This window comes from Stegodyphus dumicola, chromosome 10 (assembly GCF_044657685.1).
Source record: "Stegodyphus dumicola isolate Sdum_Otavi_A_Nest chromosome 10, ASM4465768v1".
Classification (NCBI taxonomy): Eukaryota; Metazoa; Arthropoda; class Arachnida; order Araneae; family Eresidae; genus Stegodyphus; species Stegodyphus dumicola.
The window spans coordinates 53,025,964-53,053,361 of record NC_140777.1 but is presented as its reverse complement, the minus strand read 5'-3'; the positions used below and the strand labels follow the sequence as shown (position 1 = coordinate 53,053,361).

General features: G+C 31.2%; 1 protein-coding gene across 1 annotated transcript in view; it reads left to right on the top strand.

Moving 5' to 3' along the window:
* Positions 1–22,453: 22,453 nt before the first annotated feature.
* The window catches only part of LOC118184449 (uncharacterized), a 203,631-nt gene continuing 198,686 nt past the window's right edge, over positions 22,454–27,398 (top strand). Inside the window, exon 1 of the mRNA XM_035354117.2 lies at positions 22,454–22,822. Within this exon, the coding sequence (XP_035210008.1) occupies positions 22,754–22,822 (69 nt within the window). The 5' untranslated portion in view covers positions 22,454–22,753. The remainder of the gene's footprint in view (positions 22,823–27,398) is intronic.

The following is a 27,398-nucleotide window of genomic DNA, read 5'->3' as shown; positions in this document are numbered from 1 at the left end:
AAAATTTATTTTTATTTTTTAACATTATTTATTTATTTATTTATTACTTCAGGTGTCTTCCTCCGTTTTAATGATTTTATGTATGATCATTGAATGTAATTTTAAAAAGAAATGTACGTACCACAATGATGAATTAATTGTGACAAAGCCATTTTATTGATAATTAATGTACACTGAGAGGGAAAAAAAAAAAAAAAAAAGTGGGACAGTTTCCTATATCTTCCGTTTTACTGGGCCGATTGACGAAATTCAATTTGTGTTTTTCATGCCTCGAAAGCGCGACTTCGAATATGTATTAGATTTATATATAGCATTGCTCTAATCTAGGTATTCTGACACAAAATCGGACTTTTTCTGAAATGACATGCCAATTGTTTTCCATATTTCGATTCTTCGACTCAAATTATACCAAACTGCCAAGTTTTGTAAAAATCGCACGATTAATTTTTAAAAAATTAGCTATCAAAATGTTAGCTCCTCAATGTTAATTCAATTTGGTATATATTTAATAATCTTTCTTTTATTTAATTCTTCCTTTCACATTTCGAAATTTAGGTTCATTTCAAATAAACTTCGCCCACTTTAATGGTTTATTTTTGAAATTTATGTTTTTAAGTAATTTTTATAATTTTTTTGAAAAATTCGTTGAATTATAAACTATAAATGTTTACCATCATCTTAAAATAAATGCATTTCTAAGCATACCTGCAAAAAATTAGAGATTTTTATTCAAAATTTCCGAAAATATACGTGAATTTATATTTTGGCGCCTTTCGAAATTTGGCATATTTGTTGAAAGCGTGTGGTTTAGGCATTTTGTTAAAATTACTTAAAAGTAGGAACGAAGTGATTTTTTTCCGCTCATGTAGTGTAAAAAGGGAAAGGAAAATAGGTTGCCATAATATTAAGAAGTTCGGCAAGTGAATTATTCTTGGAACAAACTTAAAAAAATGCGCAAGATAAATTTTTTAATTTTTCCTTAAATTTTGTACCAAATTTTACAAAATTTAATATTTAGGCATAAACTGAGTCGTAGAATCAAAATATGAGAAACAATTGGCATTTCATTTCACAAAAAGTCCGATTTTGTGTCAAAATTGCTATATTATAACAATGGTATACGATAACGTATATAAACCTAATGTATACCTAAGTCGCGCTTTTGAGACATGAAAGACGCAATCTGAAATTTGTCAATCGGCCCAGTAGAACAACAGATATAGAGCTGTCCTCCTCCCCCCCCCCACAGTGTACATACCTCTATATACAGTGACAATAATAAAATTAATATGTCCTCCTTTAGCAGAAATGACTTCTAGAATACGCTCGGACATCGACTCTACTAGTCTTGCGCATATCAAATAATGAGACTTTTATAATACTAAGATATTCCTTTAGAATATGCCGCAAATTTTCGAAAGGATGTAAGTCTGGTTAATTTCCAGGCCAGTCTGACACAAAAATTATATTTGCCAACATGAACTTACTGATAGATTTAGAATTCTGGCATGAAGCCAAGTCATCATGAAAACTTTACAAAGGTTTTCAAGAAAGGCACAATCCTACATTTTACAATTTCTATATATCTCGACAAATTCATCATTCCATCAATAGGAACTAGATTTCCAGTGCCATCAGCAGAGAAAAAAAATATTTATATATGAGGGTATTTTATGGCTTGTTAGATATGCTGAGGTCTTATTGATTCACCCTTGCTCAAGCTAACAACTTTAGATATGTATTTACAGACAAATAAATGAATCTCGTTGCTGAAAATGACTTTTTTCCAGTCAAACTATGGTCCAAAATGTGCGTTTTTTTTTTTTTTTTTTGTTTTTTTGTTTTGTTTTGTTTAGTTTTGTTTTGTTTGTTTGTGTGTGTGTGTTTAAATCGTTTTTGCTCCTTTTGGTGTGTCAAAAATTATTTTCTAATTATCTCTGTTGCCTTCCACGTCGTCAAAAATAATATATCTGTCCACGTCGAACATCTGAAGGTTGAATATCGAGACCAATAGACAACAGATCTTCCTTTAATGTCTTTGGGCTAATTTTCGTTAGATTAGTAATGCTATATCCATTTTTAGACCACTAGAATGAAACGCACTTAAAAAGTATGCAAAAGTAAGTTCCTCATCTGGCAAGCTTTAAAATGGTGCAATAATCTTAATTTATTTATTGTCTAAAGCAGCTCTAAGTAGCTAAAAGACAACATCCAGATGATATTAAGACAGATAAAACTGCTTTTAGAGATTTGCTAGATACCAACCAAGTTAAAATTTTGTCAAAAAGTCGCTTCGTTTCAATTAATTTGCACACTATAGTATGATGCAGAAACATTAATATTGTATTCGATAATTAGCCGATAGAAAGGTCGGGTTCTTAATCGTAATATAATGTGCAATTCTACGAAACTATTTGCATATAATTTCCTTAATTAGTGAGATTAAAATGAGTTTCCTCTTTGAATGTTAACAACATTAGAAATTCTCGAAAGAGGGTTCCAGTAAATCTTTGTGTTTATACGTCTTGAAAAGTAGTAGTTTTCGAGTAATTTGTTGATCTAGTTAAGTGGAATTAATCGACCGACCTTTCTAATTAAATAGTTTTAAGAGATAGTATATTGTATATTAGAGACTATAATTAAATAGTTATATTTTTTATATAATTTAAATGTTTTTATATAATTAGATAGTTTTAAGAGATAGTATATTGTATATTTTAGACTTATTTTAACGTTACAGACGCATTTGCAATGGGAAATGCTCAAATTATTCAAGCTTATGACAGAATTTACTGTTGTTTTATTACGAATACATATAGCAGTTTATGTATGTACTTACTGTCCGTCTAATATAGTTATCATAAAATTGATATATATATGAGTACAGTTTAATTTCATAACAACAGTTAATATTTTAAATTAGACCTATCGTGACTTAATGCATTTTTATTTGATGGAGTCAGATTCAAAAATAGCAAAAATATTCTTTAGAACTATCGCTTGGTTTGATAATGTGTAACAAAAAAATTAACTATTAACATTAAATACCTTACGCTTTCCTGGATGGACTCTCTCGAATGGAAGGTAAAAATATTTTATATCAGACAGTGGCAAAACTTCGTATTTAAATAGTTGATTTTATTGATTAAAACGGAAAGATAAATATTTTTTGTTTCGCCAAGTGGCAACAGTCTGAGCCGCTGGAAATAAATATATTTTATTTCAAGCAGTGCTGTCACTCCTCGCCATGATACGTTTTGGAGGTGGCAACTCAAATCGAGGCATTTCAGACCTTTTTCCTCTATTTTCAAGCGTTCCAGTTGAGATCATCAAAATTCGTACCATTTTAGCCTTTCTAATTTTAATCTTCCTTTATAGCTAGTAAGAAAACGATGGAAGAGTAAAACTGAAAGGTAAAATTCAAGTATTTTAAGCTACTTCGGAATTAATCGTAAATGAAGCAAGGAAAATCAAAGAAAGGAGGTTTGTTAATGTGAGTCATAAAGAACAATTACTTCATCCCATAAGGAAGGCCTATCTTTTACTTTAATACCATGTATTAACTCATTTCGGCAGATGGTTATAAAAAGCAATCCATTTTTCTGTATGTGGCTGAATATTTTCTTCGATAAAATTAAAATTTTAAAAAATTTGACTTTTATCGAAGATTTTATTAAAATAGTAAGTAAAATAGATTTTATTAAAATCTGTGATGATAGTATTACTGTTGATTTTCATGATTCTTTTGGAGCCTTGTATTTTTAACTCACATTTAATGTTAGCTAAATCCTTAAGAGTTTTCAGTTTTCGTTTTCTCAGTGTTTCAGTTTTGAAGATGTAGGCTTCTCAAAACATTTTAGCCGAGATTTATCTTATAGCAATCGACATGATCCTGTTTCAAAATAATGGTAATAATGAATTGTAATCAAATTTTAAAAGCATCTTGTTTTCCGTATTAGTTGCAATCACCATATTTATTAATATTTTTACCTAAGCAGTGCCAAAACTAAGTTTAAAGGCGAAAGCGCATGCTGACACCATTTGATATACATTTCGTAGTCACGTGACCTTCTATCCCGCTTTAGGATTTTATACTGACATTGAATGAAAATATATCGAGAGAAGCTGAAATGCCGCAATTTTTTGAAATGTCGGAACTGGGACATAGCCTTTCTCACTTTAAATTCTTAGCTTTTAATCAAAAATTAATTAAATTCACATAAAAACTGAAATAAATCAAAACCAAATTCGAAATGCAGAATTCTGGCTTCGAAATTCGCATGTTCGGATGGACGCGAGTTCAAAACAAGATGGGTCTAGTTGTCACCGTTTTTCCGCAATGCCAGATGCATGCAAACAGACTTTTCATGATATAATAATATAGATAGATATTGTAATGTATTTTGCACTAATTTACAAACAGACAATCTTCTTAGTAGAACATAAATTTTATTTCTAGTTCACGGTGATAGACAAATTTTATACAATTCTTAAGTGGCAAAATTTTTATACTACTCCTAGCTGCTAAAATCTTCAGAATACTAAACCTCTTTAACAATATCTCTCGTTGCTGAGTAACGGTTTGATACAAATATGGCGTTGCCACTTCAACAATAATTATATTTATTTATTAAATAACAAGATATTACAACCTCTCCCCCCTCCAGATAAACTTTAATTTATATTTTTATAAATTAAAGTTTACAGTTTTTAAAACAATAATATCAGCACAACACAAAATTAAAATACAATTAGAGAATTAAACAAGAAATAACATAATAACATACACTGAAGAAGAGAGAAAGGAACAAAATATTTTTTTTTATCTATATAGAGAAACAAATTATTTAATCAGGCCAGGGAGTACGACTTAATGCGTCTACATTTTTATGGTTTTTACCACTTCGATGAACGATCGTGTAATTGTAAGGTTGTAGTACCAGTGCCCATCTCATAAGTCGTGGATTTAGACTCACATTATTTTTGAGCCAAACTAAGGGATTATGATCGGTCATGATGAGGAATTTAGTATGCCCGTCTAAATAACATTGAAGTTTCTTTACAGCAAATATTATGGCGGCGCATTCCTTTTCTGTGGTGCAGTACTTTTTTTCAGTTTCTGTAAACTTCTTACTGAGGTATAATACTGGATGTTCATTGTCTCGTTCATCTTTTTGAGCTAAAATGACACCCATACCAGAGTCTGAAACATCAATTTGCAAAATAAACTCCTTATTGAAATCAGGTGAGTGTGACAGTGGCTTTTTTGGCAGTTTTTCTTCTTCAACAACTTGCTCTTGTCTGTTTAGTTTATTTAAAAACTTCTCCTTGACTTGCATCTGAACTCCAGAACTTGGCAATTCATCTGGAACTTTTAACTGAGAATCGTTTAATTTTGTCAGTTCTTTCTTTTCAGATAGTGTTTGCTTGTTGCGAGATGAACTTTTGTTCTTATCTGTTACTTGCATTCTCATTGAATGTGGCAACTTTGAGTATCCTCTATCATGTTTATGCCTCTTTGCTAAGTTTTCTGACGCGAGCTTATATTCTGAATGTATTTTTAATTTCTTAGCTTTAGAAGCACCTTCATGAGTTCTTTTATCAGAAGTTCTTTGATCTGCTGTTAACAAACTGTCAAACACATCTTTGCTTTTTGGAGAAGAAGGAACTGGGGAACTTGTAGAGGAATAATTCCACACATTATCCATAGAAGATGAATCACCAGGTAAATAAGGTGAGTCAACTTCCATATAAATAACTTCAGCTTTCTCATCAAGAGATGAGTGCTTAGATTGTTTGTCAGATTTCCGTGAAGCATTGACAGAAGCCTGACTTTTAGGAGGGTGAATACTGACCAAATTACCCTGAGTTTTAGCACTATTATTTGTTTGGTTCTGAATCAAAGTGGTGTAGTTCTGCATTTGATCCCTATATTTTTCAGGAATATCAATTACTTCATTTTCATTTCCATTTTTATCTAGTTTCTTTTTCATCAACAGCCCGTTCTCCTTTACTTTGAAATCATTTCCGAAAATTTCACTTTTAGCTTCGCTAAGCAATGAAGCTAGATCTCTGCTTTGATGCTGAGGTTCAATTAATTCCTTTGAATTAGCATTAATTATTTTCTTGATTTCCTTGTCTTTCTCATCAGCTTGCGGTAAAATATCTTCGTCAGACTCAATAACAGACAGTTCTTCTTTTTTCCCCATTTCGGTGTCTCTACTTCGATCTTCTTCACGAGATCTTTTTACTTGAGATCGTGTCAAAACCGCATTTATTTTTTCTAAATTTAAGAATGATTTATTTTTGAACAATTGTGCAGTTTTGTTACCCAATACATATCTTCCGGGATCATTTGTAACAACAGCTGCCTTTGTCTTTATATTACCAAGCTCGCAATTAATTTCAACTTCCGCTAACGGTAGACATACTAAATGGTCATTTAAAAGATATTGTACCCAGACATGTTCTCCAGTCATTTTTGCGTTATCTATGTATTTCCGAGAAATAACATCAACAGTGGCTCCTGTGTCTCGAAGAATAGGCATTTCATACCCATTCACTAAACCGTTAATTGTATATGTCTCTAACAAATCATCATTTGAAGATACGCAATTTACCTTTTCATTTGGTTTTAAGCGAGGACACTGAGGCTTAAAATGTTCATATGATCCACACTCGAAACAACGTGGTCGATATCTTTTGTCATATAAATTTTCTTGGTTTTTGTTTTGGAACTGATTCCTTTGCTGATGATCTTTCTTGTATTTTGAATCATCCCATCTATCAGAATGCTTAAAATGAGGCGGATGCTCTATTTTTTTCACAAAATTATCATAACGCAGTTTAAATGATCCTTTGTTAAATTTCTCAGTCTGATTGGTAGAAAATTTCGGTTTTATTGTTTTTCTCTCATCTTCAAAATCTTCAATTTTCTTAACCATTTCAGTAGGTGAAATGATGGTTGTCCATTGATCCATAAAATGTTCTTTGAAATCAGGAGAAGTACGCTTTTTTATTTGATCAACCAGCATGAGATCTTTTAGCTGTTCAAAAGTTTTAATGTTTAATCCGTTAAGCCATCCTTCTAAATAATTTTTTAATTCATAGTAGAAATCATACCAAGTACTTTTAGTAGATTTTTGGTGTTTATTAAATAGTTGTCGAAATTTTTCCGCAGTCAATTTAAATCGTTGTAACAGTAAAGTTTTTACATATTCATACTTTTTCGCTTCCTCTTCTGGTTCTCTAGCAATAAGCTGAACAATGTCAGGAGGCAGTAATGAAATAAGTTGAGTCACTTGATTTTCAGCAGGTATATTCATTATTTTAGCTTGACGCTCAAATAACACCAGGAATAAACTTATTTCATCTTCTTTAGGGTTGAAACGTGGCATGACATCGTAAATTCTGATTTTTAAAGGCTGCTCAGGTAACTGCGTAGTTTCTGCCGGCTGTGCTGTGGCAGCCATTGCTTCCAGTTGAAGTTTCTGTAGCTCAAAGGCTCTAATTCGCTCTTCTCTTTCAAGCTCTTCTTTTCTTTCTTCTCTTTCGCGTTCTTCTCTTCTTTCTCTTTCTTCTCTTTCGCGTTCTTCTCTTCTTTCTCTTTCTTCCCTTTCGCGTTCTTCTCTTCTTTCTCTTTCTTCTCTTTCGCGTTCCTTTTCTCTTTCTCTTTCTTCTCTTTCGCATTCTTCTTTTCGTTCCCTTTCTTCTCTAATTGCAGCCAGTAGTTCTCGGGTAAACTCCTCATCATAATCGGGACTTTCCGTAATCAGTTTATGCAACTGAGCAATCTTAAATTCAGGTTTCACGGTTAAACCTAACTCTTCTGCTAGTACTTTTAAATCCTGTTTTTTACTCCTAGCTAAGAATGACATGTTGACACAAGTTACTTTTAATAGGCTTCCTTTTGAAATTCAATCTAAAAGCTCGTACTTGTATTAAAAATATATAATTTCTGGCGAGATTTAATTTCTCGAATACGAAATTCACACTAACCAATTGGAGAGAATTATTTAAACAACTTTGCCAGGTTGGCACAAAATAATTTAATACTACGTCGGGTTGACGTTTTAACTCACTATTCACAAGCCTCGTTAGCTATAACTATATAAACACCTTTGCCAGTTAGACAATACAATGGAATTTTACCCACGTCAGTTTGACGATTTTACTATCTATCTCCACGTCTGGTTGGCGATAACGAAAACAATTTTTGCCAGTTTGGCAATACAACTTTTAGAATATACAATCTGTAATACGTCGGGATGACGTTGCTATCTACCACACGCCTGGATGGCGAGAACTAAGAAAAAAACTTTTGCCAATTCTGCAGTATAATTAAATCACACTACGTCAGTTTGACGTTATTACTTATTTTCACGCGCCTGCTTGGCAACAAATTCAAAAACTCAGCTAGCAGTTCTTTTTTTTTTTATAAATGCCGGGATGGCTTACACATATCAATTATCAACATAAAAATTCAATACAAATAGAAGTAAAGCATAAATAATAATTTTAAAATACTTCTTTACCACAAATATCAATTATAAATTTAAGCTGAATATTCTTAGTGTCAGTTATTTTAAACAAAATCTTACACGATATACTATAATTCTGAAACGAAGTATTAAAATTCAATAAAAGCTTTTTTAAGAAAACCAAAAATTAATCTTATCTTCAGAGATCACCAGTATCCTGTTTTTGACAATTTTTTCTCGGACGCAAGTTATAGAAGCACAGAAGATAACCTTAATGATCCGCTTCAAATCTGGATTTAAAACAGCATACTTCTTACATCCATTTCTCCTTGAAATAAACAAACTCGGAAATTGGTATTAGCAAACTTGTTCTAAAAAATTCAGCAAATTTCTGGGATTAGGAGACCAGCACCATCAAAATTGATAATTGCACTCCTAATTTCCAGTATCTCGGTGGAACCTCCAATTAATTAAGACTGTAATGTATTTTGCACTAATTTACAAACAGACAATCTTCTTAGTAGAACATAAATTTTATTTCTAGTTCACGGTGATAGACAAATTTTATACAATTCTTAAGTGGCAAAATTTTTATACTACTCCTAGCTGCTAAAATCTTCAGAATACTAAACCTCTTTAACAATATCTCTCGTTGCTGAGTAACGGTTTGATACAAATATGGCGTTGCCACTTCAACAATAATTATATTTATTTATTAAATAACAAGATATTACAATATATATAATATGAAGTCTATTATCTTCCAATGCAATTATAGTATATCTATTGGTTAATTATCTAAACATAACAACATTACACACAGTGAATATATATAATAATTATATAAAAATTACACATTACAGTGAATATATATAATAATTATATAAAAATTAGATCATGAAAATGGGTAGCATTCTAACAGAAAACACGCATGTCGAAATTAAAACAAAAACAATTTAATAAAATTAATAAAATAGATATTAAATATAAAAAATTGGTAAGAATTTTTTGTCATATTTAAAGAGCAGCCGAAGAATTTTCAACATAGTTGTGTTTCTGAATTGTAATCTGTATGTAATCTACAATCTGTATGTAGATTACTGTAAATTCTTGAAACATTTCAAAATTTTTAAAAAACATCAATTAAAATTATTTAATTAAAATGAAAGTAATCAATGTGCTTTAAAAATGCAGCAAAGTAAAAAAAAATTGAATTATGTTTTTAATTTAATTAATTATCAAGATTTACATTAATTTATATAAATATTAATTTATATTTGAATTTTTTTAAATTAATTATATATTTATAGGTATATAATTCTTTACTAATCCATATTAATTTATATACCTAAATTATGTATTAAGTTTATATACTATTTACGTTAAAGTCCTATAGGACTTTTAATTTTGCACATAGCCTGCATTAACATCCTGTCTCAATTTATGTTAGTTTTGAGTCACTGTCATCGTGTAATTATTAAGATTCAAAACTGCACTCATTCTAAATGACTTTCCCGTGTTTGAATAGATCACAGCCAATAGAGAATAAATGACTTTCCCGTGTTTGAATCGATCACAGCCGATAGAGCATAATTAAATAATCTTAATTAATGCTCAAGAAGGTATGTAGGTGAGTTTCGTATAGCGTTCGTATCCGTATATAGCGTTCGTATCCGTAAGTAACGTATATAGGTATGTTTGTGTTATTCTTAAGAAGAGTTCGTGACTCATCAAGAAAAGAACGATAAAATCACTAAACACAGGTAGTTCTATTTAGGGTCAGATCCGGTGGACTAGCTAGGTTAGCTGCAGGGAAAATATAAGTAAATTTTGCTTAAAATGTCCTTCACGAAGCCAAACCATCCTTCAGACCTATAGCTGTCGAGAGCTTTGTCGTAATTTAAAGAATCTAATCCTAGTAAAGAGTTTAAACATCATCATAATTGGTACAATCAGAAATCAATTTATTATGTTGCCAAGGTTTGAAAGTTTCAATTAAATAGCCTAAGCATTACTTCTGAAAAACAAAAATTATCGCATGTTCTATAAGTAATCATTGTTGGGCCTTTAACCAGGCTTTTAATTTGGTTTCGATGCATATTATTTTTAAAAAAAACTTCACTTTTTGATGCATTACTTTTCCTTGCAGCATTTTTCTACGTTCACCAAAATTAATCGGTTTGAATTATTTTAATACTCTTGTGTTCAAAGTTTTGTATCTTTTAGTTTCTTTGATTAGCGGTGTCTGAATGGGCCGGCTGCAGGAGTATTTTTTGTTTTTCAGATAAATAAAGTTGGTTTTCATTAGAGAATACTCCACGAAACATCTATCCAAAATAAATACTCTCTTTTCTGTTTTGCTTGTCTGAATAATAAAGTTAAATAACCGTTGTTTGCAGTGTTATTAAACAGATTATTTTATAGCTTTTATCATTAGTTTTAAGTGACGTATCTCCAGCAAAATGTTACCAAAAATCTTCGTTTCCAGAAAGATAGAGACCCATGTCAGTGTCCCTAGAAATGCATATATTTTTCTTTCATAAAGTAAATGAAATTCAATAAGAAATTGAACTTTTAACTTCCAAAAAGTGAATTATCGAAATATTTATTTACCATATTTCCTATTTTTTTTTACTAATTTTATCGTCCGATAATCGAAAGGGGAAAATTATGCGAATAATTTAATTTCCGAAGGATGCGGTTCAGAAGATAACGAGTGAAAAATGGTGACAGATCAACTACGGATAACTATTACAATACTATTTATTTAAAGGACATTAACTATATTACTATAAGAATGCATAATAATATTAATATTACAATATCTAGTAAGATATCATCTTTTCTAATTTACACGAATCTCGTCCCTCTGCTACTCCTTAGGTCTCGTATCGTCGATAAATAATCAGAGAATAGATCACAGCCAATAGAGGTGAATATGCAGGCTGACTTTAGGGGACCTTGTTCTCTAAATGCACTAATGAAGAAAAATGTTTTGCGAATGTTTTTCAAATTTTCAGAATCTGGCGTAAGAATTTGAATAAAAAATACGTAAGGTAGTACGGTAATGCATTCGAAAATCAAAGCTGCTAAAAAATAGAAGCACCAACCATTACATGAATAGCAAAGACAGACGATTCGAGCTCGATCGGTGTAGAACATACCAGATCCTGGTGTTCCAAGAATTTAACATTCCCCAAGGACTATTCCAAATCTGGAAACATTTTTGTCAATTTCTTTTTCTAGGAGGACATCCAAAATAACGCCCCATTTTATTCTTATCTGTAAGGGGGGGATTAGTTGCCCACCTGCAATTCATTCTAAGCGAAAAAGAGTTAGTATCGTTTGCTTTTGCTGTTCTTTCCGCTATGCGGTTGGTTAAATTCCTTTAACAAATGCCAAAAAACACACTGAAGGACAAATTCATTCTCGCCTAATTGAAATGGCGCGCTCTCACGAAAATCTGGAAGGTAAGAACGTGTAATTGCGAGAATCAAGAAAAAAGAAAAAAAATACCCTACCTATCCTTTCTTCACTTGCTGTAACGAGTAAGCTTTTCTTTTATTTATGTGTGCTTTCCACGCACGAGTACATGCATAAATAAATAATTTGCCGACAGGTTTTTTGCAAGTGAAGTAACACCCGTTTCCGTCAAATTAACGTTGATTTTTCAAGATTTTGTCACATATATGTATCACATATCACATATATATATATATGTATAAAATAGGCATGTGCATATATATAATTAAGAAAAGTGACTCTGCTGAAAATTCGTCGGGGCTGCTCTTTGAAAAAGACCAAAGAATTTTCAACAGCTTTTTATACTATTTCCAATGTATTGCTTTTTTGTTTTGTTTTGTTTTGTTTTTGTTTTTGTTTCAGTTAGCTGTAAGTACTATTTAATATTATAATTATATAATGTATAATTATAATATATATTATACAATATATAATTATAATAAATAATTATATATAAATTATATGTAATTATATAATATATAGATATTTTGCAAACTTGAGTAACCAGGAAAAAAGTCTGAAAGGCTTTTTACACAAGATTTTAACAATTGCCTAAAAGAGCTCTTTTAAAGTTTAGTATGGTTTAGCAATGGAGATTATCGATACAGATGGTCCACGTGGAATAGCGACACACTTTATATGACATTAGATGAATATGCATTTACATTAACATAGGAATGTTATAAGTCTTCCATATATTTGAAAAGTGAAAAATATGTAGTATAATTAATTCTATAAAAATATTAAATGTTTTTAACTAGATATATCGTAAATTAAATGTATTTCTATTTAAACCAATCCGATTAAACAGAAATAAAAGTAATATTCTTCAGAGATGCGTCTGCTGTTTTTAAATAGTTTAATTTGTTTATTAACAGACAGATTAAATATGAAAGAATAATATGTACGCTTTTCCGAATGTCAACAGACTCGAATGAAAAGTGAAATAACGCTATGTTGTGTTTCGAAACTAACAGTTCTTTTGAGAAAAAAAAAAAAAAAAATTAAAGAAAGAAACGAAATCAAAAAAGAATAGAGGTGGGAGAAAAAAGAAGACAAGACTTTTCAAACTGAGAAGCTCCAGTTTGCGATTTAACACTTCAAAAGCGAGTTAACAGCTAAAAAATTTTTAATTAAACAATATTTTTAAAATTTCTTTTCTGTTTAATTTCGCTGCCTTAATGATTACCACGTAACGCATGGAAAAACTTGGTTACAGCCGAAAACATCGCGGCAAAAACATCGTGGACGAAAACGTTGCGGAGAACTCGCTAATCTTGAATATGTACAGGCGTCACCAAAAACACCTTTCTGAATTCGTTTTAATTCAATTTTACAATCGGTTTTCCAGAAAAGAGTCATTTATTCTATCCGCATGAACAGATCACTAAAAAAAAAAAAAAAGTCAAAATGGATATTTTCGCTGAAATACGATAATCGAAATTTTTCGCGATTACAATAGATCTTTTATTTGGTACAAGGAAGCAAAAACACTTTAAAACACACTTTTCTGCTTTAATTTCACAACATGATCACTTTAATTTGCAGCTTAATAACCTCGAAAAACTTATCATTAAATTCGTAAAAGGTTAAAAACGTTTTCAAAAATTAAAAATTATGATATATGAGGAAGATTTAAAAGAAACAAAAATGTGTGTGGCGTGAACACACTTCAGCTCATCAGTGTTTAAGTTTGCAAGTAATGTTTACGAAATTGAGAGTCATCTAAAACAATTCGTTTGATTTATGTTTATAATTATTATTTATAATTTAATGATTTGATTAACTAATGATTTAATTTCAAACAGTTTGTTTTTTTCGTTTATTCAGTTCGTTAGAGAATCGGGATTTTTTTACGCATTTACACTCCAAAAATGTTTTAAGCTGAGTGGTTAGGATATGACAACTAGTCCTCCAAAAGTTAAACCATAGAATGTAAAATCTTACATTTAAAACGAACGGTTCAACGAACAGCTATGGCTTCTTACCGTTAATTAGCGGCACGTCAAGATTTCTGCGTTTATTTACTATTGAAAAGATTTAATTATTCAAAACGTAGATGTACATTTACTGCATAAGATCGTGTGTGCACGAGGCTTGCGACAAATATTTTCCTCTAGCGGCAATGATTTCCATTTCGCCAGAACGTGAATTCTAGGAAGTGAAAATAATAAAAATCTCGAAGAGGTTCCTTCAATGTGTTTCGAAAAAATAGTTCAAAAAAGAATTTACCATTCAAAATACATAAATATTTGAAAAGTAGTAAACGAATATTGTAAGAAATGGCGGAAGAATACGATAATTGAAGTTTTACCAAAAAGAAACCGGATGTGAATTTAAAGAAACAAAAAGAAGTGACAGAAATCATTATATTCTTCTCATATAAGACTTCGTAAAGAATTAATATTTAATATTCATATGTTCTCATTTTTAAGCTTTTAAGTCCAACATCAGGTGTATTTTCGTCTACAATTTAATGCTGAATTTCCCTTTCAAAGCATCATCACTTGGAAAGCAATTCGGAGTTTGCGAAAAAGTATTTATGAAAAAGTATCAAAGCCCAAGGCAGTATAAAAGCAAAAAAGCTAATTAAGATTTGCTGAAACTATTCGAAATTTAATTTATATTCCAATCAACTAAAATGTGCCTAAAGTAAAATACTCATGAAATGCATTTACAAAAATACATACACACACGCACACATACAAAAAAAAAAAAAAAAAAAAAAAAAAAAAAAAAAGACGCAATTCTAAACTTAAGGGGAAAATTAGTCTTAAATTGAGCAAAGAATAAAATTAAGAAAGGAAACTAAAAAATGTTCTATATTTCATTATTTATTTACGTGAAAACAAAATGCTAGTTCTTAACTTTTTTTTTTTTTTTTTTTTTTTTTTTTTTAATTTTATCTTTGCAACACGAAATAAAACGTAAAGTAATCAAGACGTAAAAGGCAACTTATATTAATTTATAACTCAAAGGATTTTCATTGATTAACTTCTAGAATTAAAAATAAAAGCACTAATATGTGTCCCTAAATATTAAAATCAAAAGAAACATCAAAATAAAAAAGTCAAATTGAAGACATCAGAAAAGGAGTTCTTAAAAACATACATATATCGATTTAATTTTCGTACTGTCTGTTTAATTATTTTTTTTTTTATTTAGGAATTCAAAATTGGTCATTTTTTAAAACGGGTTATTTCTAATAAGAGTTGTCAAGTAAAATTACTTGTCTAGCAAACTGAAAGTGAATGTTACTGTTGCGTTCTTTTAACAACGACACTTGATGAAATATAAAAACACAATTTATTTAGCCAGTATTATTCAGGAGAGCTCCAAAAACAGGTTTTACAATCGTCGAAAAACTACGACAAACATGTTGAGACAATCAGCAATACAGCCTTCAGGCTGTCAGACTATAACGGTGGATACAGCTTCACGACAAAGTATCAGAGTACAGCTCCCGACTTGATTCAGTCGTTCTCGGAACTCTATGTACTCTCGAGACTCTCCACGCTACAACTCGCGATGCACTCGACGATACACACGATAGCCTCAACGATGTGCTAACTCGCGATACACTCGACGACCAACATGACACTAGACTACAAGGCACTCTAGACTCACTATCTACTAAGAGACACTGACGATAAACTCACTAGACTAAGTACTGACTGACTGACCGCTTCGAGTATTAACAGAGTTTATATAGCTTTTGGCTTGCGTTCAAGAACATTCTGGGGCAAACCGATAAGAATTCGTTCCAGAAAATTCTCCATTCGTCTATGGCACATCGCAATTTTAGTCGCCAAATGAGCGATTTCGCGCCAGATCTGGCAACCCTGTCTTCCATTGCCATTTTCTGGCAACCCTAAACCCGCCTTGCCGGAAAGTTATCTTCTTACCGCGACTGAGCATTTCGTAACATTATTTTGTGCAGCAAAAGCGCAAAAGATTTACTTTAAAAATGTGTACTGTTTAATCTCTGTGTTTATTATCTTAGACATATATAATGAAAATGCACGTTTTAATATTGTCAAGTAGTGAGGAATATATATGCACTGTGTAGCATGTATGTATATATATATATATATATATATATATATATATATATGCACTGTGTAGCATGTATGCACTGCATGTTGTACCCACTGTGTAGAAACAAGAGAAATTTTGAACACACATAGTTCACCCCAACATGTGAAACTCGAAGTCAAACTTTTTAATTTCGAATTTGTTTTTTACTACTTGTTGAATGTTGAATGAATGAAATGTTGATTAATAAATTCAGTGATCTAAAAGCAATATATTACCTCTCGGAAAAGCGTAAGATATTTATGCTTCAAATTTAATAAGAAAATTCAGCTATTTAAAAGATATGTTTAGCGACTCGATAAAGCTCAAAGATATTTGTCTTTCAAATTTAATCAACGAACTGAGAGATTTAAAATAAATGTGTTGCCACTACCCAAAATAAAATATTTAACATAAAAAGGAAAAAAGTACATAATAATTTGAATGAGTCCAGATAGTGTCATTTCATAAAAATATTGACTATCTCTAATTAAACATCTCATGATTTAAATGCATTTTTATATAAATCAATCAGACTGAAAAGTAGAAAAACTATTTTTAACGGATGCGTTTTCAGTTACTTGGTTTGCTATTCAGTAACAGACAGATTGAATTTCAAAGTTAAGCATCTTACATTTCACTGAACTGCAACATGCCGATGGATGGAGATATTAAGTATTCTGTTTGACGCAATGACAACGCGGTCGAATTAGTGGATTAAAATTGAAAGATAAATAAATATCTTAAGTTTTACCGAACGGCAACAGTCTGACGCGACGAAGATTAAAATGTTTTATTTGGAACAGTGTTGCAACTTCTCGCTTTTAAATCGCTGAGTTTGCCAATAAAAAGTTTGTTAAATTTGTAAAAAATATGAAATAAATCAAAAACAAATTCGAAATTAAAAGTTTCGGGTTTCGAGGTGACCATGCTTGGGTGAAAAACAACGTGCGTTAAAAATTCCGTGGCTCTAGGTGTCGTCTTTTATACACAATTCGAGAAGCATACATACAATCAGATAGGCAGACTTTTCATTATTTAACTTTTTAAAAATAATTCATCGTAGTAACAGTTGGTGGCAAAGTGATACGGACAAAATGTGAGTTTCGAGACTAATAGCACTTCTGGTGCTGCTTAAAGGGGAGGCAAAAAAGGTGTAAAAGTTTTCAGCTATTTTTTTAAGAAAAGAATTAAGATGTGTTTAGATGACATAATCTGGGAGAAAAAGACATACCTCACGATTTACTAAAAATAAATTGTAACTGACTGCTTACAAATGTTAAACTGAACAAAAAATTGTACTTGAGTGATTTAAAATGAGAAACGTTTTATAGAAGCTTTGAATAAGATGCCATCTGACTTTTGTTTTTAAACTAAATCTCTGTGCATTTGAGTTAAGACTCACTCTGATCGTTCTCCTTTTTTCAAGAAATATGTATTCTCTCTGCATGCTTTTGTAGCCCAGATGAAAATTATTTTTGCGCGTAATTAAAACGCACAACATGTTTGCATGGCGACTAGAAATTTTGAGTACTAATGGTAATTAAAATGCAGCGCCTATTATTGTCATAAGGCCCAAATCTAGATTTTTTCCATCATGAAAAAAAAAAAAAAAAAGGAAAATATTTTTAAAAATGGCTAAGTCTTGTATCCCAGTTTGGCTTAATTGGTCACTATTTATGGGGTTATTATGAAACAAATGTTAAGATATATGATGGCAGAAATGGTTATTAAATGACTGATTCATCTGATCGAACTTCATCTTAAATTAATTAAATATGTGAAATTCGTGACAGCTGCAAGAACATAGTTGGAAATCTGGATGGAAAAATACCAAATGCCAAGTCGCCATCGTATGTTAATTTGGCGGACTTAATCGATGCTGCTGTCAGAAGCTAAAAGAGCAATTTGTAAGACTCGGGAAAAGGATCCAAGGCATTAGGATTCACTAGCCCACAAATGATTTTAGAATCTAAAAATAGGCAACTTCAAACGAGTGGTTGTTCTGTCCCTACGCAAGCAGGTGGTGTTGCAAGACACAAGCTTGTCTACGCGCGAAAGCTGGACACTGATCGCATTTCTGAACTATTTGGCAGCTAGGAGGAAGAACGAAACGGTTTCCTGTGACAATTTTGTCGGCAAAACCGCAAAAGTTCATTCTCCGGCAGCATCGCATCTCAATGTTCAAATCGCAGCCTGCCTCCAAGCTGTCTGACATGCCTTGCTTATTCAACTCCCTCCACTACCCCACCGGAGTTGGCACACTGCCAGGACTTCCCCGCTCCGCCACCTATTGGCTACGTCAGGCTCTTTAAATTTCGACTCTTTCCGTTCTCCTCGTCCCTAACTACTTATTTTCTGTTTCTTTTCTTGCTTCTAACTACTTACTTTTCAGGAAAGATGGTTAGTTAAAAATTGGAAGCAATTCGTGCCGCAGGTGCGCTAGGAAGAAAAGAGAGCTGCTGGTTCTGACAAGGACCTTAGATAGAACTTTTAAAAGGAGATTACATAGTTAGCTGTTGGTGATTTTAAAAAGTTTATTTTTGAGGCAAATTAGGTAAAAATATAACTTGTCGCGACGAAGGCGACAATCAAACAGTTGATTGCTGTTGTTGTTAAACCTGTGGGTTCTTTAGATGTGACTTAATGACAATGCGATTAACAGATTAAATTCCAGAGAATTTAGAATATACTAATCGCATTTGCCGTTTTGCTACAGTTAAAACTATTAATAAATTTGTTTCTTAACAGTATTAAAACTTAACGATACTTGTTCAAAACGCATTTTTAAACTCTGCAAGTATGTCTTGATGATTCGATTACTGATCGACTAATTTGGAATGAGAATTTAATGGCACATATGTTCAAGATGAATTTTTAAACTGTACAAGTATGTCTCGATTATTCTATTATTGATCGAATGTTCAGGAATTATCGGGTAATAAATAATAATTAAGACACTGTTGAAAACCAGAAAGAATGATTTCTTAAATTGTAAACATAACTTAATAACCCCATCCCCCCAAAAAATGTGAATGAAGAGTTATATGTATTATTTTCGAATAGAAAAAAAATTCTGTTACTAAATAATGAAGAATTTCTATGTATGTATGAATGTTCTTTTGTCCCTTGCATTGTGGAAAAACGGCGAACCCAGAGCCACCGGATTTTGAACATAGTATGTAGTCCTTCAATCGAACACATGCACCTCAAATCCCAAATTTCGCATTTTTTTTTTTTTTTTTTTTTTTTTTTTTTTTTGTGTTTTGGGCGAATTTAATGAAATTTTGATTACAAACTCGAGGACTAAAAAGAAATGTGTTGTCACCACCCGAAATATAATACATTTATCTTCTACGCAACGGTGTGTTGCTATTCAGCAAAACGTAAAATAACTATTTTTTCCATCAAATTTAATCTGTCTGTTTGGTGACTAACAAGCTAAGTTTAAAAGCAGCAATCGCAGTTATTTTTATCTCTTTTATCATTAATCGCTGCCTGTATTCCTTAAAATCATTATACATTCGTCCTTTTTTTTTTTTTTTTTAATTGCTAAACGGTGCAGGAATATTTTACGCCGTACAGTATTTGGAATTTCACGTCTGTTTTGTATGTTGATGTCCTGCATTCAATTGTGCGAACGGGAAATACGCAAAAAATTAATACACGAAATATAAGCGCAAAAACTAGAGGAAAGATATTTTTAATGTGTCATTGTTACAAGTATTAATTTTTTGTTTCGAAGATTATATTCGTTTATCCGCAGCCATATCTTAAATTCCTTTTAGGAGAAGTTGAGCTAATTCAGATACTTTCTACCGTCTTGCCAGATTCACAGATGTTTTCTTAAACATTTGAAGTGTTCTACTATGGGCTTACAACATCATTGTAAATATAATTTTCGTTTTCTTCAAACTGTTGTCCTGGTTTGTGGTTTGCGGAAACGAAAATGTTCGAATAATTGGGCAATTCCAGATATTTGGAGTTCAGATATTCGATAACTTGTTTAAAATGATTCCTTTTTATTACTATTATCATTCTATCTGTGTCTATAACTAACCTTTAATAATTCCCGTCTCAGTGCGTAAACCCCATTATAAACACTACGTATCTTATTACCTTATATTAATTTTTAAATTCTTTAAAATTTTTTAATCATTGTATTTCTTATACTGTTGTTGTTATATAATAAGAAATAATTATTATTATTTCTGTTATTATTATTATAATGGCGATGATTATTATTTCAATTATTATTACATGTTCTTTAGTTATTTTTATAGCTTATCATCATACTAAATCATAATATATCGGATTATTTAAAACTCTCTATTAATAAATTAAAATAATTTTAAACTTTCATTAGGCATCAATTTATGGTTTATGTCTGGTATTAATTAGAATGTCATAATAAGTGAAACTGGTATTGTATTCAGCATCGATATCTTACCATATTATGATTGCCAAGATAAAAAAATGTTTTCTTTACATAATGCAAATATTATACCATTTTTTTTTAAAGAATTACCCTTCTCTCATGATTAGATAAATTTTAAATATTTTGATTCACATAATCCTACATTTCAAAAGAATAATTTGATAATGATATATAGAACTTTGTGTTCTCATTTAAATTTCATAGTCCTGTAAAGCTTTTATAAGAAATGCTAGAACTGCTGAATTCCAAACGATTATCTTTTAAGTCTCAAAATCTTTCCCCCCTCCCGAATACCTGTAAAGCTTTGTAACTGGCACTCATAATGAACGACATTATCATTATAAGATTATTACGTTCCTATCTACTAACCTTACAGCGATTATAATTCGGATTTTAACTTTATTTAACTCAGCAAGAAGTTACTTTTCTAGTGACTAGTTACGAAAGAACAAATACGCTTATGAAAATGTAATTTTTTTTTTTTAAAAGAAGATATGTAGCAGTTCACCGCATTTACTCGCTTTAATTTTATTATTATTATTTTTTTTTTTACTTTTTTATTATTTTCATTTGTTTATTTATTTTTATTATTTTTTCAAAGGTAGAAAACATTTTTACAGTATTCAAAGCATTTTTCTATCACGTGACTTAATATTGTATTATTTTACTAAATGAACGTAATACAGTATCACTCGAATCACGTAAACGGCTTGATAAATTGTTAATTTTGAAAGCTGTTACCATTCCACCCCGCGTAGGTTACTTTATTTATCTTTTAGACTGGAACAGAATATTGTTTATTATGAACTGAATTATTTATAAGCAAAATAAATAATTACTGAGTTATTTATAAACAAAATAAATAATTCTTCAAAACATTACTTACATTCATAGCATCGATATAAAAATGATTTTGATGGCATATCTTAACATATATTTGGTACATGCTCGGCAGATTAATTTAATTCCAATAACATCCAACTTACTTAAGAAGGAGGGCTTTCAAAATTTTCCTTAATTAATTTAGAATATAATTATAGAAATTTTATTATTTTTCTGTTATAACTTCTACATATTATTTGACATTGGCCACATCAGAGATTAAGCAGTTAGCTTGCCGCTGACGACGCTAAGCTTCTTAATAACAAAGAGAGACATTATTTGGCATTAATTTATTTATTAATTATAACAACCCTCTTATAATAAAAGAACTTTTTCTTACTTTCGTTTTTGATCGATTACCTACTCATATCGCCATTTTCAATTCCAAAAAGCAATTTCAAAGCATTTAGATTTTTACTATTCTCCAAATCAGATCTACAATACGATGTTGCCACTCCGGTTTTCTTTTAAGAAATATTAAACTTCTAATTAATTCGAATTTATCTGATAAATAGAACGGTCATTTAAAAAATATTAATGATATGCCAGTAATTATTAAAAAATACACATTTTAGAATAATCATGTAATCCCGTCTTACAGTATTTCGCATTTAGTTGATAAATATGTACAACAATTATTATAAAAAATATTAATAATATGACAACAATTATTAAAAAATATACATTTTAGAATTATTTTGTAATTATGTCTTACAAGTTATCTCATTTGCTGATTATCTCGTTTGCTTTGCTTGACAATCTAGTTTTAAAACTGTGTTCAATATTTTCTATGAATTTTAATACTGTTTTTTCTGAAGAAGCAAATGATGGTTACGATTCTGATTTAAACAATTTTTAATTGATTTAAAAAAATAATCGTTTGGCGCTAATGCACATGTATTATGATGTATTAAAACAATTCCTTTCGGGTGAAATTTCGCTCCTTCTAACGCCATGGAAGTTAATGGGAAAGTCCTCTTATAAACTCCTCTCCTCGCAGTGGAATCGTCCTCTCAGCTTCCGCTTCTGACGTCAGCTGCCGGTCGAGTAGTCCCAGCGCAGTTGTTCGTTCAGATGGACGCGAAACGCGCTCGCGAGTGCAGCTGAAACTTACGTTGTCCAGTGTTAAGGACTCTTGAATGTACAATATATATGTTGTGGCAGCGACCGTATTTCCACCACACTGAATCCGCGATCCGGTTGTTCGACATGCTTAGGGGAGCTGCAGCTGTGGTGGACTCAGTGGAAATCATTTAATGGTGTACCAGGAACTGAAGAAGTGCTTTCTTCGACTTTTGAAACCACTGCGGTACTTTTCCGGTGGTTATCCAAAACTGTGATTCTGGTTTTGTCTGAAATGCTCAGATATTTAACGCACAAACTTCGCACACAATCTCTCAGTGAAAGCGAAACCTACCATGTCAAGGTAAGCGATTTACAATTCGCTTCCAGCGCGCGCTGCGTACGAAACAGATCTGCATAAATGTTAATAGCAAACTTAAGTTGTTGCAGTTTTCAAACTTTAAAACTTTTGGCAACGATTGCCTTTTTGTATTTCAACAAGATGCCATTTGATATCGACGATATTAATATGCGTGCAGTGACAACACAATTTCTCGCATTCTATGTCCAAAGGTTGGTTTTAAAATTCTGTTGTCGTTATTTTCTCATTGTCGCACGAGACGAATGTGATCAACTAATTCTATAGTTTTAGAATGAGTTTTTTTCGCTTGAAAAGCAAATGTTGCGTTGTTATTCCATCGAATGCTGTTTTCAGCGTTATAGTGTTGGAGTATTTTAGATTTGAACTTTCTTGATAAGAACTATGTATGGTCGGTAGTTAAGCTACCCCACTTGTACTTCCCATACGTAACTGTGATTTAGTTTCGCTGTTCTCAGCGTGTTAATTGAGTCGTTTTCTGGCGGATGAATTAACAATTTGCAAGTTTTTCCTGCATGTGATTACATTTTCGCCGGCGCTGTTGTTTTTATATCATTTCAAATTTACAATTATTCTCGCTTTGCGACAATGAAATATTGACTGACCAAATCTTATTACTCGAATTTGCTTATTTCAGAATGAACGTGATTTTTTTTTTTTTTTTTTAACTGGTGGTTACTTTCTGTGTACAGTTTTAAATGGATATATGGTACTTTACTCCGAAAGGGGTGTATTATTCCATAGTTCTTTTCAGATATTTTCCATCCTCGTATATTTATTTAGCCTGTTAGCTTGGTATTTCGTTATTTTTATTCGATCAGAGATTATGTCCTGGGATTGTCATATGTATTAGAGCTGTGATTCTAAAATCGATGCTCGTCACTATGTTAGAATCTGCGATTTGTTGCTTCTGTAATAACAACAAATTTTTGGTAGTTATCCTTCAGTCATTTTGGATACACCCATTTCGGATACAGTATATATCCTTTATAATTTCTGCACTATCAGGTCTTTCTTTTCGTGTTAAGCTGAAATACATACAGTATTTGTTTCGATCTGCGGAAGCATGTGCACGTTAATGGATAGTTTAATAGGTAGCTTTTCTTGCTACTAGTCATGGCTTTTATTAACTGTCTATGCTACGCGTATTTCGATTTGATGGACGTCTTGGAACTTTTAGCAGCAGTTTTACAAATAGAATATTTATTTTACATCCGTTTCGGGCCATTTCATAGCGTACTTTCACGTAAATGATATTTATTATGTATTCGAAACGACTTGTTTTACTATATGCTTATCTTCGTTTCAAAGATAATTATCAGTTTGTTATCCATAATCGTCGATTTCGAATAAACGTTATCGAGAAATAACGATAATACTTTTTTTTGACAATCCTTTAACTTGATTAAATGTAGATTTATAGAGACTGCATACCTTTTCGGCAGAATTACACGCTCCATTTCATCCTATTTAATGCTACATTACGTCGAACAAGTTTAGATGCGTTTTTTCATTCTTCGATAAAGCGTGTATTCCCTTTGCCTTCATTTGGTATCAAACTGTGTATAATAATGTGAAGTGAAACAGGTATTTGATGAACTTTTCGTGCAGATTCCTTTCTGTCACATTTAACAATTTAGGTTAAATGAGCCACTAGATAAGAATGTTGGCTATCTTTCTTTGAATAATATTGTAGTTTGGCTAATTAGCTGATAGTTCAGAATTATCGTCTAACGTTAATTCTCTGGCGCATTTGCGTTAATTTTAGGGATTTAGTAGTTGTATTGGAAATGTTTCGTTGACAGTTTCATCGATGCCATCGTATTATACATTTTTTAAATGGTTTAATAATCAGTTATTGGTTTTTGTGAAGGCAGGTCTTTAGTTAGCGTCATATTGCAAACGGCATTTAGAATTCTGATGATTTTATTCGTTGTAAACGCATTAGCGTATTGATTTAGTGGTTGTATATTTAGAAAATGTTTTTTGAACAACTTCATCGGTGTCTTCATATATTCTTTGTATATTGTTTGTGGCAAGTCTGTAATCAGCGTCATGTCTGAGAAAGAAATTAAGAATTTTAGCCATTTTGTTCATTGGAGACGCGGAATAATTAAGTGACAATGCAATGATTAAATTATTGGCTTCGTAACTTAAGCGTCAAGAACGTGACAAGGGAATTGTTGAAAGCTGTCGTCATTAGCGTGTTTCTTTTCACTTTCACATTTCTTCTAGTTATGGCCCACTTTCTTGCGATTTATTTACTCTGCTTCGATTGCAGCATTATTGTGAAATAACAAAATAGGTGTTAAGGTTTAGTTGACAATCGAACGGTTTTGAGGCTTGTAGAACGTGTTTGTAAATCGGTACACATCGTGCATTGCTGTCAGTCAGATAAGCCCATTTGCCGCAGCGTTCGATCGGCTGCTTTTTCGAATCCGATAATTTCCCTTTTTTACACTTTTGCAGTTGCTGTTTTCCTCCTGCCATAGTTAATGTATTTTCCAAAATAATCCAAACCAGTTTCAATCTTGCGTTCGCTTAGTAATAGAAATTACTGTAATTACTTCTCAGTATTTGGTTATTTTGAATTAGCTTGGAGTTTTTGAGAGTTCTACTATGTATTACAGAACTCAATTTGATATCAAAGTATTTTTAGATATGGTGCTGGTTTAGCAACAATAAACAGTGTATTTTTTGTGTTATTTATATATATATATATATATATATATATTTTTTTTTTTTTTTTGAGATTTCTATTAAGTTCTTTAATTTCGAAAACACATTCTCGAATGAATGTTGTCTGTTACATTACATTTGCCATTAAAACTGGTTTCAAACTAGAGCCTTGGGTCAGGTGACCGAATCTATACTGTTATTTTATTAGCCGGTTTTTAATTTCCGTATTTGTGGGATTTTGTGATTAGTCATGCACTTGAATTTTTTGAACGACCCAAATGCTTTTTCTTCTTCCTGTTTGACGTTTTTTTATTGAAGGTAGTTTCAAGCTAGAACTGATATTAGTGTTATAAATTTTAGCTGTTTTTTAAAATTGTTTTCTTACTGAGTACATTTTAGAATTTTCATTGTAGTATGTTTTCTTGGTTGTAGTTTTTGGCAACGATGTTGAATAATGTGTAACAACATAAATATTTTATCAGAATTAATTTAATTTTTATTGTATTTATTGTAATAACTTGTCATTTTTAATTCAAATTATCTGTTAAAAAGTTTATCGCCCAGAAATAAGTAATGATGCTTGAAAAGTGATGCTGACATTTTGTGCATTTTAAAGAATACCGTTTCGGGAATTTAGCAAATCTTTTAAAAGAAACTTATTTTTTTCAATAATAATACTTCTTACATATTTTTATCATTTTTTACGATTTTCAAACGTAAGGATTTTGTGTGTTTCTAAATGCAAATTTCTTTTTATATAAGATATAAATAGAGATAACAATAAGATATAAATTTTTATGTAACAATAAGATATATATAAATAGAGAGAGTAATGCTATGAAATGTATGTTTACTGATTGCTATATTGATGTTATTAACAGAAATTTCAACTGCTTATATTTAACTAATATAGTGATTTAAAACGAGTATTGTTTTCCATTCACTTTGTAAGATTTCTTGCAGAATCACAAAAAAATATTTTAACTTTTTTTAATTTGAAAAAATGTGATAGTTTCTAGTTATTAACAAACCTAAATTTCCTGATTTACCTTAGCATAATGTTAAAAATTTACAAATTATCAGTCGAGCTTTTAAGGTTAATTAGCCAGGTAAAACGCAGTTTACAGAATATAAATTCGGCTTGAATACTTGCACCGTTGTGTACAAAATTTTGAAATGTAATTTGTTTGCTAATAACAATTATCATAATTATGTGTCTGTTTTTTAATGTTGTTTCACTGTTTTGTGTTCGGGACAGCAATATTCTTTTTGCGATTTATTTATTTATAGTCACTGTAATCAAATTTGCCAAGAAGCCAGTTTTTAATTTTGTAGCAATTAAAACCGGCTGATATGTTTAAAAGGTAGTTCTTGCGAAACTTCAATGCGGGTGTTGCGATCAGCGTAATTCTCTGGGGTGGTTGACATTTACCTAGATTTCGCTTATCCGTTTTTCTGGGAGAGATAAAAAGAGGTCGTCATCCATATAGAAGATAACGCTTCATGTAGATAAGACATTTATTGTGCTAAATATTCATTAGAAAATACTGTAACTGGATTATCATCTCAAGTTGAAATGATGGATATTAAATGCTATTTTAAGGGCTTTCGCGTTGTATTGAAAAATTAATTCTTTGATAAAAAAAATCGAATAAACGACTAGCCTGAAGGGAAAAGGGATGTATATGCTGTTTTATTGTCACTATTTGGATTCTACTAATTTGACTGTTGAAGATCACTATTTTGAATCCGAGATTTTATTTGTTAAAGATTCGCTGTTTTTTCGCCGCTATTTTGATTTTACAATTTTGACGCCTAAAACATTCGCTGTTTTAATTCTGGGGTATTAACTGCTGAAGGTTCGCTATCTTAGTGTCTCGAT